Raw genomic sequence first — 15345 nt, 5'->3', positions numbered from 1 at the left:
CATGTTGTAGAAACTTCCACCACATTGGACTTCATCTGGATCTGTGGGTAACTGCTCGTTATCTGGATCATTATAAATCACCTCCAGCATGGCTAATTCCCTCAGGTACTGGATAGCTCTCTCCATGGTGGTCCACTTGCCTAGGTGACATGTAACATCTTCCTTGAAGGGGCACCTTTCCGTCACGCCTGACAGAAGTTGCCTCCAGAGGCTGAGGACTTGAGTCTTTTTCCCAATCGCCTTGTCAATGGCCCCTTCCCTAGACAGGGATCCCACCTGCTTGCCTTCCCTACCCTCTAATTCCAAGCTACTGGCCCGTTACCCCAGCATCAGAGCAGCCAGGTGACAATGTGCTCACCTGGATGGCGGCTGAAATCCTTTCTCATACCTCGCAGCTCAGTCAGGGATCAGGATTGGGTGATTATCTCAGGTTCTGCCTCTTCCTCCTGTTCTCGTGATGACCCTGGTTCACCTTCATCCCTCGCTAAGCAAACTGATTTCTCCGTGTATTTCTTCTTCTGCATAGGGGCGACTGACACCGGCACAGGTTGGTTCTCTGTGCCTGGCGCCGGAGTTGGGGTAGCTGCAGTGCTTGTCACGAGGGCTGGTATAGCCGCAGTGCCTGTTGGTCTGTTTTCCCTCCCTTCCCCCTCAGGGTGCTGCATAATATCAAGCAGTGTTTGGTAGATACTGGCCAGCACCTAGCACCGTGCGGTAAGTTGTGCCTCTTTGGAATAGGCACCGCATTTTCCTTTCAAATATTCTATTGCTTCATCAGGGTCCTGTAGTTCTTCGGGAGTGAATTTCCAAACCATTGGAGGTGAGAAGTTCTCTAGATACCTGCCCATATTCTCCTACATGCCATGCCACCCATGACTATCCAGCCTTGGGGCAGATCCCTTGGTGGTATTCTTAAAAACCTTTTTTGTAGCCCTAAACAAGACCTGAAACACATTCGGGAGACACAGCAGTAAGAGCATGCTGGCTTGAACATCCCAAGGATATTCAAACTTCTCAAAAGCTGTTTTAATTAGCCTGGAGGAGGAAGGGGAGGTGAATGAGCGGGAGAAAGTATCCCCCCCATCTTCCCCATAGACTGGGTGTGATTACTAATAAATTCTGAGAGAAGGCGCCCAAGGTATGGGCATGACAACAATGCCACACACAAATACCAGCTTAACCTCATGACCAGTGATGCAATCATATCATAAGTTGACATTACCCAGTACATCAAAATGATAGTCCTGATCCCTCACCCAGAAGTGATAAACATCACCACAGGGAATACATAGTGAACAAATAAACCAACATTGTGACTAGTGACTATTTAACTAATATAAGAAATGCATATTAAAAATTTGTTTTAACACGCTCTGGTCATATCTGTCATTATCTCAATGCTTTGGGCCCCATGTTGGGCACAAAAAGGACTGTTGTGGTTTAAGCCCAGCCAGCAACCAGCCACCACATGGCTGTTCGTTCATTCCTCCCCGACCCTGGTGGGATGGGGAAGAGAATCAGAAGAAAAAGTTAAAAACTCATGGGTTGAGATAAGGACAGTGTAATACGACAACACAAGGAGAGAATAAATAATAACAACAATAATACTTGAGATTATGACAGATCTGATTGGAATCTGCTAGATAGAATTTATAGCTGTTACTGCTGTTTAGCTATTAATTGGCAGGCTGCTGTGCTTACCTTACTGTGTATTAGAGTCTAGTGCTTGTTAGTGGCTGCCTTTTGCTTTCGCTGCTTGCAGTACTGCTTATCATCCGACTCTGCTGTGCCTGGGAACATTTTGATAATAGCAATGGCGATGTGCCTGGGCTGGCAGATGGCCAGGGTATCACTGCTGTTTCTGTGCTCCTATACTGAACAGGTTGGAAATCCACTGTGAACTTGAGTTGAAGGGACTGTGACCTGTGGATGAGTCCACGTGGGAGCAGGACACCCCAAAGTGTCTGTGGCCATGGACAAGTCCACGCCAGAGCAGGTATATCCTGAAGTGTCTGTGGCCATGGTTATGTCTATTCCACAGCAGGTATACCTCTGAAGGTATTGTGGCCCAAGGATAAGTCCACACTGGAGAAGGTACACCTTGAAGCATCTATGACTGTGGATAAGTCCATGCTGCAGCAGGTACACCTTGAAGCATCAGTGGCTGTGAGTGAGGTCATGCTGGAACATCTCAAAGTGTGTGGCCATGGATAAGCCCACATGCCCTGGTTTCAGCTGGGATAGAGTTAATTTTCTTTCTAGCAGCTGGTATAGTGTTATGTCTTGGATTTAGTATGAGAAGAATGTTGATAACACACTGATGTTTTCAGTTGTTGCTAAGCAGTGTTTAGACTTAAGTCAAGGATTTTTCAGCTTCTCATGCCCAGCCAACAAGAAGGCTGGAGGGCCACAAGAAGTTGGGAGGGGACACAGCCAGGGCAGCTGACCCCAACTGGCCAAAGGAATATTCCATACCATGTGATGTCATGCCCAGTATATAAACTGGGGGGAGTTGGCCTGGGAGGGATCACTGCTTGGGAACTAACTGGGCATTGGACGGCGAGTGGTGAGCAATTGCATTGTGCATCGCTTCTTTTGTATATTCCAATCCTTTTATTATTATTATTGTCATTTTGTTATTGTTATTATCATTATTATTGTCTTCCTTTCTGTTCTATTAAACTGTTCTTATCTCAACCCACGAGTTTTACTTTTTTTTTTCCCAATCCTCTCCCCCATCCCACTGGGTTGGGGGGGAAGTGAGTGAGTGGCTGTGTGGTGCTTAGTTGCCGGCTGGGATTAAACCATGACACCACGACAGAGCAGGTACACCCCTGAAGGGACTATGGCCATGAGTAAGGCCGTGTTGGAGCAGGTACACTCCTGACAGGGCTGTGGGTAAGGCCACGCTGGAAGAGATGTATCTCTGAAGGCACTGTGGCCCATGGATAAGACTGTGCTGGAGCAGGTGCACCTCAAAGCAGCTGTGGATAAGTCGATGCTGCAGCAGGTATACCCCTGAAGACTGTGGCTCATTGATAAGGCTCCACTTGGAGCAAGTATACCCCTAAGGGACTGCGGTCCGCAGATAAGTCCAAGCCGGAGCAGGGGCAAGGGGAGTTGTTCATTACAATGTTAAACCCTATGACCTGGTCCAAAGGGAGCAGGTGTGAAGACTGTAATGGAAATACCTTTAAGTTGTTGTAACCCATGACTTGAGTTACATGTTATAGGAATTACTATAGCAGGAATCACCTGAACCAATGGAGGATGAGCTGCACAAGAAGCAGTACAAGTGCAGCAGTGACCTGACCAGGGCTTTGGTGCCCAATAACTCTGTGCAACACACCACCTCTCCTGTCCTGAGTGATCACCATAACAGATGGTTCCCAAAGTCATGGACTAAGTTAACTCAATGGACGTTTTGTGGACGTTTATGGACATTTTACAGACATTTCACAGAGGTGGTCCATAGACTAAGAGAACGGTATCTGTGTATGTATCAAAGGATGGGAATGGAGGGGAGTGGTTAATGAGGATGTATTGGATAATGTGTGACCTGAGCATGATGTAAATGGTATGGAATAAGGCATGGAGAATGTCCTGGGTTTAGCTGGGATAGAGTTAAATTTCTTCGTAACAGCTTGGATGGGGTTATGTTTTGGATTTGTGATGAAAACAATGTTGATGATACAGGGATGTTTTAGTCACTGCTGAGCAGTGCTTACACAGTGTCAAGGTCTTTTCTGCTCCTCACACCGACCCACCAGCGAGTCGGCTGGGGGTGCACAAGAAGTTGGGAGGGGACACAGCTGGGACAGCTGACCCAAACTGACCCAAGGGATATTCCAAACCGTATGATGCCATGCTCAGCAATAAAAGCTGGGGGGGGAAGAAGGAGGAGGGGGGGGGACACATTTGGAGTGATGGTATCTGTCTTCCCAAGTAACCATTACGTGTGATGGAGCCCTGGAGATGGCTGAACACCTGCCTGCCGATGGGAAGTAGTGAATGAATTCCTTGTTTTGTTTTGCTTGCGTGTGCAGCTTTTACTTTCCCTATTAAACTGTCTTTATCTCAACCCACAAGTTTTCTCGCTTTTACCCTTCCAATTCTCTCCCCCATCCTACTGGAGGAGGAGTGAGCGAGCAGCTATGTGCTGCTTAGTTGCCGGCTGAGGTTAAGCCACGACAATATCATAAGAGGATCTTAAAGTACTGAAGGATCAGAACAAAAATGTTAGTCGATGCATATTCACCCATCTCCCCTGCCTTCTCCAAAACCTTCCTATTTAGCCCAACTCTTCTGCCCAGTAGAGAGCTCCTCACAGGAGGATTTACCCGTTGTCAAGACAATTAAGAAGGTGGTGTGGGTTGACAGCGCTGTTCACTGACGCTAAAGCAAAGCAAGAAGGCTTTTCTCCTGCTAGATACAACACAGATTTACACTGATTGTTACGATGAGGCAGAATTACATTTGTTACATTCTTCTCATACTCCTACGATTTTGTACTGTCAAGTATTGATCTCAATCACAATGCCAACGATGAAACAATGGCAAAATGCTTTCAAAGCTAAACTTTCAATTTCTGCCATGGCACACTTTCTTATGAGAGCTGAGATACACTAAGCGCTTGGCAGCCTCTAATGGGGAAAAGGCTTACGCCCATCAAAGCTTGTGCTTGTTCCCTTTTCTGGCTACACTATTCTCCCTCCAGCCCCAAGGCCAACTTTGGTGTGCTGGAAAACCATGGGCCAGGCTGACTCAACTCCATAATGCGGCAAAACAATTTTCTTTTGGCCAGATTAGGTTTCTGCAACAGAAGAGGTGAATACTTTGATATATGATACAGTGCAAAAGAGCTGATACAGAGGCAGGAACATGTATCCAGGCACAGAACATGCCCCTTTCAACAGAACCAAGCTGTTAATTCAGCTTAGCCATAACATGAAACCTCAGCTTGAAAATGCAAGTGTAACTTCCTGTCACTTACTTGAATCCATTCCTGTTCCATCATCCAAAAAACACAGCATGAATCCACCTCGTAGGTCTTCCCGTCGTTCTACAAGAGAAGAGTTATTCACTACTCCCACAAGCAAAAGTTAAAATTTCTGTAAAATGGAATCAGTGTTCACGACAGAAGCCACACAACAAACAGGATTTTCACACCCCCAATATGGCTAAGCTGTAAGAAAGAACACCAGATTTTTGCTACAGAATGACTAACAACTTCTCCTGCACTTTAAACGGTATGTAAATACATGCTACAAGAGTATATCGTAAAAGCAGGTTTCTTAAGCATCCAGTACAAACAGCTACTCACTTTACCTGACCTCACCTGAAGGCTGATCTAAGTGCTTGCCCAACTTATTTGTAAAGGTACTACCTTCTGAAAGATAACAGCCACTGGGGCACAGGACAAACAGTAGAATCACAGAATTATTTACGTTGCAAAAGACCCTGAAGATCATCAAGTCCACCCATAAACCTAACACTGCCACGTCCACCACTAAACCATGTCTCTAGCACCACATGTCTTTTAAATACCTCCAGGGATGGTGACTCAACCACTTCCCTGGGCAGCCTGTTCCAGTGCTTGATAGCCCTTTCAGTGAAGAAGTTTTTCCTAATATGCAATCTAAACCTCACCTGGCACAACTTGAGGCCATTTCCTCTCATCATATCACTTGTTACTTGGCAAAAGGGACTGACACCCACTACTTTCAGGTAGTTGTAGAGAGCAATAAGGTCTCCCCTCAGCCTCCTTTCCCCCAAACAACCCCAGTTCCCTCAGCCACTCCTCATAAGACTTGTTCTCCAGACCCTTCACCAGCTTCATTGCTCTTCTTTGGACACACTCCAGCACCTCAATGTCTTTCTTGTAGTGAGGGGCCCAAAACTGAACACAGTATTGGGCATGAACACCCTCACTCTTATTCTACCAGGTACAATACACATTTGAAGCCTAAATCCAAGTTAACTACTGATTTAACTGCCAACATGCAAGGAAGCAGCAGGAGTGACTTACCAGTATAAATGTCTATTCTTGTGGCATCTGCATCTCTACAAAGCAATAAAAAGACAATCAGTATTCAAATGTCAAATAGAAATTAAGCTAAAATCTAGGCACATGCAATAATTTCCAAAATTAACTGGCTGCACAGATCAAAGTCCACAAAGGCCCCACAGTCAGCACTGACAGATTAAGAGCCACATTGTTCTACTTTTTGCCTACTTGAACCCAAACTCCAGCACAAGTCATTGCTGCCACACAACTAAACCTAGTTACAGTGAGCATCACTGGCTTTTTAACAAAAGTCGGGGGGGGGAGGGGGCAGTCAAATAAGCACACACTTCTGAGCTCCCTCCTGTATGAAACAAACAATAACTACATTTTTTCTGTCAAGCTGCCTATGAAAAGTTAAGTAACTCCACATAAAACTCCACCCAAATACATTCAAAGTTGTCACAGGAAACTGTATCATTACAAGATCATTTAAGTAAAGCCCTTCATACACTCTCCATCCTCCTTTGTATTTGAAAAAGCAGCATATACAGCACTACTGCCCTCTTCTCAAAACCAATTTTTAATTTTTTTTTTTATGTAGACCATCATATACCCTTGGTTTGCTGATCAGAAGAGTGCAGCTGTAGTGCTGTAATAAAACCCCACTTCCCAAATGCCAAAGTCACTTTGTCTTGCCTTTGTATCTCCAGCCAAGTACAGCTACCTCCTTCCCAGAAGGCCAACCTCTCTTTTGCCAGAGGAGGAACCAAGAGGTTGAAGAGAAAACCACCCATTAATCTCAAAGATGCTACATTTAACTATGTTGTAGCAAAAGTGAAAACAGCAACAGTGTGCACACACATATGGCCGATTCCCTACACAGAATTTTTCCTACACAAGAAATCTTCCAGTTTCAGCTCCTTACATTACAAACCGCATAGTGTGACAATTCTTGCTTGGTAGAAAATGATCTCAAAATATTTCCATAATGCCACATCAAAATATTTTGTGAAGCTCGAGAGATAAGTATGCAAGGCTTGGGACGCAGCTATAGCCTGGATTCCCGAGTGCAAACATGAGAAATGTGGCCTAAAACCTGCAATTTCCAAACACCAATTCTCCTTTCAAGTGTTACAATTGCTTTAACTGCTCTTGCTCTATTTTTCAGCATCCCACTTCTGATTTCATTTTCATCCTATCACCATGCTTGATACTAGGAGTCAAGGGTTAGGAGAGTCCCAGCTCCAGTAATTATTATTTTACCAATTTCTTTTAAAAAAAAAGGCAGACTTATTTCCTTAAATCTGTCTTGTGTCTTCTAACAATTTCCCTTCCGATCTGAGTTGTTCTGATTCATTCAAACATACCTTTTCAAGAATAATACTTTCTTTTTTTTTTAAAGGGGGTAGATGTGGCAGTATGAGAGGACCAAGGGAAATATTCATACTAAACTACAGCAAAGTCTTCTATTTTGTATTTTTTGTAATGTCTACTGGAAGTGAAAATTGCTTAAGATCAACAAATAGACAGGCTAATTAAATCTTAACCAAATTTACCTTGGGAATTAGGCAGTCTCAGGTACATACCTGGCATTATCTACAAGTTCAGCAAGGGCACCAAACAAGAACTCATGGGTAGTTCTGCAACAAAACACAGAATCAGCAGGGTTACACTGACAAAAAGAGAGACCTTTAATTAAACAAGAATCTCAACTACATTTTAAAAGAAACCAATCGTATGTCTACAATACTAACATCTGCCGCTGAGAGCAGACTAGAAATGAGAGTTACGTTACTGTCTACCAGAGGCAGACACGCAGCAGATGGGCTGACCTGTGAAGAGTCTGATTCAACAAACTGCTGCTCACTATTGTCTAAAAAAACATCACATGGTAAACACACACAGCAGAGAAAATTATTGACCTAATGAACCAGCCTATGAACCAGTCAACAACTCATATAAATCCTTAATTATTCACCACAGTGACAAGTCTCTTCATGGCAACTAAACACTGCCTCTACGTAAAACACGGACAGATGAGGATTATGCATAAGGTCTGTCTCCCCCATGCACATATCACTTTACAGAAGTTATTTCTGACAGGAAGAAGCTTCCAGATCCTGGAAGACTTCCAATAGCTGCAACTGCTCCTAATCCAGAGAAAGACAGTCTTCTGCCACCACTGTACCATACCACCTTCCAAACTCAACACTAAAATCATCTAGCCGGGTGCCACTTCAGCACAATCTCAAAAGCCATGTTTAGTTTCCAGCCTCTTAACTGCCACCTTTTTTAAGCTGCACACATTTTAAAGCCATTAGTTATGTGCCTCAGCCTTGAAAGATCCATTGTGAGAAAACCTTGAAGAGCTAATAAAATCATTACAATACATTGTCTGCCAACATTAATGTAATATCTCCATTGAACACTCTATTTGGTGACCTATCTTCCAAATTTAACAATTATTTCAAATGTAGATGAGCCACATCGACCCAATATTAACAGCAGCTACAAGACCTGGAGAAACAGTTGCTGGAATTTGTTGCTCCTCTAGGATGCTTGATGAAGAAACTGAGTCCTCAGAAACTGTTTTTATCAACATGTTTCAGTTTGCCTGAAACTTCTTCACATACAACCTGCTTTTGCTACTACACAGAAGGGCCAACAGGTGACCAAACAGAAAGTGATACTTATTCCTATTCTCAGCTTTCGAAGAACAGATACATAGGTACTTCCCACACATAAAATATATAGCTGTCCATAACGCTAATAATCACAAAATGAACTTTCACACCCATCTTCAATGTCACGACACCTAACCTGTCAACACAGCTCCAATCAGAGGTAAAACACATCAGCCTTCAAAGTTATCACTAGAACCACGAGAATGGAGATTTCCATCTCTGCAAGTTCCCACTTGCCCACGCAGAGACAAGAGACAGAAGGGAATGGTGTTTTGAACACTATCCTCCCAATCAGAAAGCTTCCACAGAAGCTCAAACCTGGCATTCTTTCCTTTGAGCAGGATTTCATGTGCACAGATTCCAAGTGCTCCCTCGAGGCTCCACAAATCAACATCCCAGAGTTTATTTAGGAAGTAACCCATGTCAAGAAAAACCCACAAGCAAATGGATGTTTTAGCACCAGTAACTACGCTTCATTAGCAGCTTTTACTCTACAATTTAAAGAATGCTTCAAACAAAGGAAAAGATGCAAATCAGATATAAACAGGGATTTCCAAAGAAAGATATTGGAACAAAACAGCTGAAAACATAGCTGTTGATGATAAGAAGAGAGGCAAGAGAAAATATGATTTCCACATAGCCTGATACCATACTCAACTTGAGTATCTACCAAAACTGGAACCTCTTGCGCTGACACAGGCAAAGTGAAACCTTGCTACAAGCAAGTGAAATCCACTCCAGCTATTTATCTCTAACAAAAAAATTATATACACTATAAGTATCTTCTATTCAGTATATTAATCTCAACACTTACACTTATCTTGTCAATATCTCATTAAAGTCAGATGAAGTGCTTTGGCCTGATACAATCAACTCAGCTTTAACAAAAACCATTGTCTTGCCTTACGGTCAAAAGTGCCTGAAATACTTAACATCCACCATTATCAACTGGTGACAATTTCCCCCCATGTCCCAAAAAAAGTTTGGGATTATTTTACTTGCAACATAAATTTAAAAAAACATGAGGCAAGCTGTTGGCAAAATGGAGTCTATCAGAGCTTGCACATAACCTGGAAACACTTAAATGTGAGCTACATGAGCATCATCAGAAGCAATAGTAAGCTCCATCAGTCAGAGCACTTGAAATGCAACTATTACGGGTCACACAACTGATGAAATGACACATGGAAGTGGGGGAAGTATTATCAAAATCTGTAGTCTCAGCAACAACTCATCTTGGCAGAAGCAGACTGGCTTGGACCTTCCTACAACTTCCAACTTTCATTCAAGACAGCTCCATGCAGGAGTGCAGGCTTGACAAGGAATAGAACATGGAAGTCCAATGCTGCCAATTTATTGAAATTTGGGTTACAAAACGTCCAGTCAGACGACTCTGTAGAACATGACCAATTTCAAACACCTCTACAAACAACCATTTGGAGTAACATCCCAAGGGAAGAAAAGCTTATTTTGTGAGCAGTTCTTAGAGGATCACCCCTGTTTGAACCCAGTTGGACTTCATTGTTGTTCTGAAGGAGGCAACACGTGGGAAAATGTTTTAAGTTTGGCATCTGCATCGGGAACAAGAGCTATCCTCTCAGTACTGCGCTCTGTTTCAGGTCAGAACAGAAAACATGCACAAGAAATGTGAGAGCTTGAGGGGTGGGCAGATGTTGTTGGTCTGTTATTACTAGTATTCCTCAAGTCCACCATTTGGTCATTTTGAGTCTTTCTATTTGAGTGACCTTCTTCCACTTCTGCTGTATTCAACAGGACAATTCTAGTAACAGAAAAAAAACTCAAGTTCAATCACAAGCTAAATCCTACCTACTGTTAGAAGACAATTTCAGCTGTTCAACTTTTAAGAAAGTCCTTCAATTTTGCATTACAAATATTCAAAATATGCAAAAACAAGTTGGTTGGGCTCATGTGTGTTTTTGTGATCATGCCAATGAATGGCTTTGGAAGTATTTTGAAGTAGCAGCATTTAATTTTTAATGAAAACCAATGTGAAGGCAAGTGGGTGGCTCTGGGAAGTCGTAAGAACAATGCACAGGTAACTTTCACATGCTTATGCACAGTGATTTTCATTCAACTTTCACATGGAATCATGGAATAGTTTGGGTTAGGACCTTTAAAGGTCATCTAGTCCAACTCCCCCTGCAATGAGCAGGGACATCTTTCACCAGATCAGGTTGCTCAGAGCCCCATCCAACCTGACCTTGAACGTTTCTAGGGATGGGGCATCCACCACCTCTCTGGGCAGCCTGTGCCAGTGTTTCACCACCCTCATTGTAAAAAATGTCTTTCTCCTCTCTAGTCTGAATCTACCCTCTTTTAGTCTAAAACCATTACCCCTTGTCCTATCGCTACAGGCCCTACCAAAAAGTCTGTCCCCAACTCAACTATTCATCAGGAAAAGCACTTGGAAAGCTTGGAAAAGCACAGTGGTATTTTTATCAAAAAAAAAATATGGCAACTGGAGTGATTCAGGTACATGCTGTGAAATTTGCCATCAAACAGAAGCATTAAGAAGCTACTGAAAAGATCTGCTGCAAGTACTCTGTGTTAGACATACTAAAACTTTTCCTAAAGAAAGCCTTAAAAAAGGAGGAAAAAAAAAAAAAAAAAGTCATGGCTTCCTTCTGCACCTCAACAGCTAGATGGCTGATTTTTAACTGCTATTTAAAGAACTTCTATCTCCATGACTACGAGAACATCTTTAGCACTGAAATGAAATTTGGCTGAGATGGTATGGTTTTCCTCAGCAAGAAAGAATAGTCCAAAAGACAAGAGTCTCCATTACCAAAAGACCTATGCTGCTTTTGGGTTGGTTTGGTTGTTTTTTTGTTTGGTTGGGGTTTTTTTGTTTGGTTTTGGTTGTGGGGTTTTTGGGGGGGGTGAGGTCCCCTCATTTTTCCCTTGGGGGAGCAGGAGGGTTGTTTATTTGTCATGGGTTGGTTTGGGGTTTTTTTTGTTGCTTTTAAAAATGACTTCCATTGTTTCCATTCCCATGCTTAGGGGAGCATTTGGCTTACGCACCGAACCCCATAATCTCAAAAGGCTCTTCACTCATGATGGACGAAAAGCCCTGGCTTTGGCTTATTCATATGCATTAGCTTCCAGCTCCTCTTAACAATTTTGTTATGCATCGCAGACATGTAGCACACCGGAAATAGACCAGCAGCATAAGCAGAACAGAAAGTATGGTAGCAACACGATGTAGCTTTAATATTTAACACTTCAGGGCAGCAACAACACATCAGCCTTTTCCGCAGCATAGACATTATCTTCTTACGCAGACAGCTAGAGTTCTGGTGTTCTGCAGGCAAACACAAGCTGCTGACAGAGCTCTGCCATACGGTCTTCTAATCCATAAAAACGCTTGTTTTCTGCAGCTGGACATGAGAATTTCACAAATCGGTGGCAGCACCAGGAACGTGACTCAGTATTGTCCATCATCTTTAGGCACCAGACTGTTCACTCCACATGCAACCGCTACCAGCCAAGCCGGAGAGGGAAGCCACGGGACACGGACCCAAGGGTGACACCAGGCTGTTACTAGGCTTCTTCTCCTGTGCAAAACCCATTACTTTCCCGATTCTGAAAAGAAATGGATCATAACGCTCTTGGCATATGTGAGATTCGTCTTAGTTGCTCTTGCAGATGTATCCTGTGCTACCAACAAAACCAGTCAGATCTACTTTGAAATCAAGTTGCATGTATTTCCGTGCATCGGAAGTCTTTATACTGGTGCAGACCACTTCAGTCCTTCACTCTAAGCTTGCCTTCACACGTTGAAAAGGGAAAGCAAAAAGATAAGCCGGCACTTTGTTTCTTCTTCTACTGGTGGTAACTTTAACAGTCAACTCTTCCACAAAATGTTAGAAGATAATCTTATGCTGGTGACCAGCTGATGGAAATGAAGAAATGCTAAGTGTGGTTCACATTGTTCTTCCAGGGCAGTTCGGCCAGAACAAGCTCTTTCTTTAAACCCTTCTGTACACGGCAGTACAAGGTTTATGTGTAATACGCAGATCTCAGATAGGTGTTTGACCCTGCTAAGCACTGTTTTCTGGTGGCACTTCCCATCTTCTAGGCATGCACTCAGAAATAACCCATTTTAAACAAGAACTCTGCCTCTTCTCAGGAGATTTTCTTTTGGGGGATTCATCAGTGAATGCAAAAACCACAGCAGCTTCAAAAAGCTGATCGGAAGAAGAATCTCATATTCCTGCTTGAAATATATCTGCACAAAATACAAAATATTTGGGCGCAAATGAAACCAGATGCCATGGAGGGATGTGTTGTGGTTTAGGCCCAGCTGACAACTAAACACCACATGGCTGCTCACTCACTCCTCCCCCTCTCCCCGGAGGGATGAGGAGAAGAATCAGAAGGAAAAAGGTAAAAACTTGTGGGTTGAGATAAGGATCATTTAACAGGACAACACAAGGAGAGCAGAAATAATAATAATAACAACAATAACAAAAGAATATACAAAATGAGTGATGCACAAGGGAATTGCTCACCACCAGGAACCCGATGCCCAGCCCATTCCTGAGCTGCAATCCATGCCCCCGCTGGCCAGCTCCCCCAGTTTATGTACTGAGCATGACATCATATGGCATCGAATATCCCCTTGTCTAGTTGGGGCCAGCTCTCCTGGCTGTGCCGCCTTCCAGTTCTTGTGAAAATTAACTCTAACCCAGCCAAAACCCAGGACAGATGACAGCCACTATGGCCAGCGGACATGCTTCTACAGAACAGAGAGGGGGGCAGCCGTAAAGCTACTGCTGACCTAAGGGCTACACCCTCCTCCTCTCATGACAGCCCCCCCAGAGGCCTGTCCTCTCCGCACACCGGTATCCTCTACACACCGCAGGCCTGTCCAGAGTACAGCCACAGCCTGGCCCTGGCCAGTCTGGCCACCGGAGCCAGGAGCAGCCGACGAGGCGCCCAGGACGTGCCCCGCCAGGCCGGCATACCCATACTCACCCGCCACCCCAGGCGCCGCAGCGCGGGAGGGCAGCACAGCCACTGCCACGGGCACGCAGAGGGGTCACCCTGGGAGGCGTGGGCCGCGGCACCACCCTGCCGCAGCCCCGCCCGGTGGCCACGGCCCGGTACTCACGAGTTGGTGTGCAGGTACTCGAAGGCGAGCTGGGCCCGGTTCAGGATGCTGTAATTGGCCAAGGCCATGGCGGCGGCGGCAGCGACCGGGCCCAGGCCGAGCTCCGCGTGTGCCGGCGGCCCTGCGCACCTCGAGGCCTCCCTGCCCACCACCCCTCACCCCCGGCGGGAGGCCGGCGCGGGGCCCCCGCCGGGCCGCGGCCGCCGGCCGCTCCTGCCGCCCGCCCGCCCACCGGCCCCGCTTTGTTCTCGGCCGCGACTGCGATCGCACCCCGCAGCCGCAGCCGCAGCCACCCCCGCCCGAGGGGGCGGGGCCGAACCGCTCACCGCCCATTGGGCGGGCCGTGGCACGTGACGGGAGGGCCATGGCGCGGGCCGCTGCGGCCATACTCGCCCGCCGCCCCGGGGGCGGGGGGGGCGGGGCAGCCGCTGCCGCGGGCACGCGGGGGGCGTCCCCGACGGGGGGGGCGCGGGCCGCAGCCCCGCCCTGCCGCAGCCCCGCCCGGTGGCCGCGGCCCCGGTACTCACGAGTTGGTGTGCAGGTACTCGAAGGTGAGCTGGGCCCGGTTCAGGCTGCTGTAATTGGCCAAGGCCATGGCGGCGGCGGCGACGACGACCGGGCCCGGGCCCGGGCCGCGCTCCGCGTGCGCCGGCGGCCCCCGCGCGCCTCGAAGCCTCCCCGCCTACCACCCCCCGCCGCCGGTCGATGCCCCCCGCCGGGAGGCCGGCGTGGGGCCCCCACCGGGCCGCGGCCGCCGGCTGCTCCTGCCGGGCGGGCCCCGCCCGCCCCCCGGCCCCGTTTTGTCTCCGCCGCGATCGCGATCGCGCCCCGCAGCCGCGGTCGCCCCCGCCCGGGGGAGGGCGGGGCCGAATCGCTCACCGCCTATTGGGTGGGCCCTGCCACGTGACGGGAGAGCCGTGCTGCGGGCCGCCGCGGCTTCTCCGCGGCCGCGTGACGGGCGCGCTCGGCCGGCGAGAGGCGGGTGGGAGCGGGTGAGTGCGGCGCGCGCGGGCGCCACGCCAACCGCCCCGCAGGGCGCGGAGGCCCCGCGGCCGCCCGCGAGACCCCCCCCACCCCCCGCCCTTCCCCGGGCTTCCGCCCCGCCGGGAGCCGAGCGCCTCAGCGCCGCGGCAGCGGGAGCAGCCGCCGCGGCCTCCCCGAGGGCGGGAGGGGAGGGGAGGGGAGGGCCGCGCCGGGGAGGCCGCCCGGTAGCGGGAGCAGCGTCCAGCCCGCGCGTCCTGAGGAAACCCTGCCGGAACGGTGGGGCTCGACCGCCGCGTGGGGGGCGGGGGGGGGGGGTGCACCGGGGCTTGTCCCGGCCCGGTGCGTCTCGGACGGGGGAGGCGGCTGCGGCGGGCGGGGCTCGGCGGGTCCAGCCGATCGTCAGTCTCGCGCGCCGGGGCGGAGGGGGAGAAGCCTCCCCGTCCCCCGGAGTCGCGGTCGCGGCCGCAGCGGCTCTGGGCGCCCTGCGAAGGGGCCGCGGCTCCGTCAGAAGGACGCGGCTGGATGGAGGGACCCCG

General features: G+C 47.7%; 1 protein-coding gene across 5 annotated transcripts in view; it reads right to left on the bottom strand.

Moving 5' to 3' along the window:
- Nucleotides 1-14533, bottom strand: part of MORC2 (MORC family CW-type zinc finger 2) — a 61746-nt gene extending 47213 nt beyond the window's left edge. Inside the window, exons 1-4 of one of the 5 annotated variants that reach the window (XM_052795947.1) lie at nt 14353-14533; nt 7594-7647; nt 6029-6063; nt 4994-5062 (exon numbers count right to left, since the gene is read on the bottom strand). In XM_052795947.1, the coding sequence (XP_052651907.1) occupies nt 4994-5062; nt 6029-6063; nt 7594-7647; nt 14353-14420 (226 nt within the window). In that variant the 5' untranslated portion in view covers nt 14421-14533. The other 4 variants (XM_052795948.1, XM_052795949.1, XM_052795951.1 and 1 more) reach the window with 4 other exon arrangements.
- Nucleotides 14534-15345: the final 812 nt, after the last annotated feature.

Source organism: Harpia harpyja, chromosome 9 (assembly GCF_026419915.1).
Source record: "Harpia harpyja isolate bHarHar1 chromosome 9, bHarHar1 primary haplotype, whole genome shotgun sequence".
Lineage (NCBI taxonomy): Eukaryota > Metazoa > Chordata > Aves > Accipitriformes > Accipitridae > Harpia > Harpia harpyja.
Note: the sequence above shows the minus strand (reverse complement) of the source record. Positions and strands in the feature narration are given on the sequence as shown.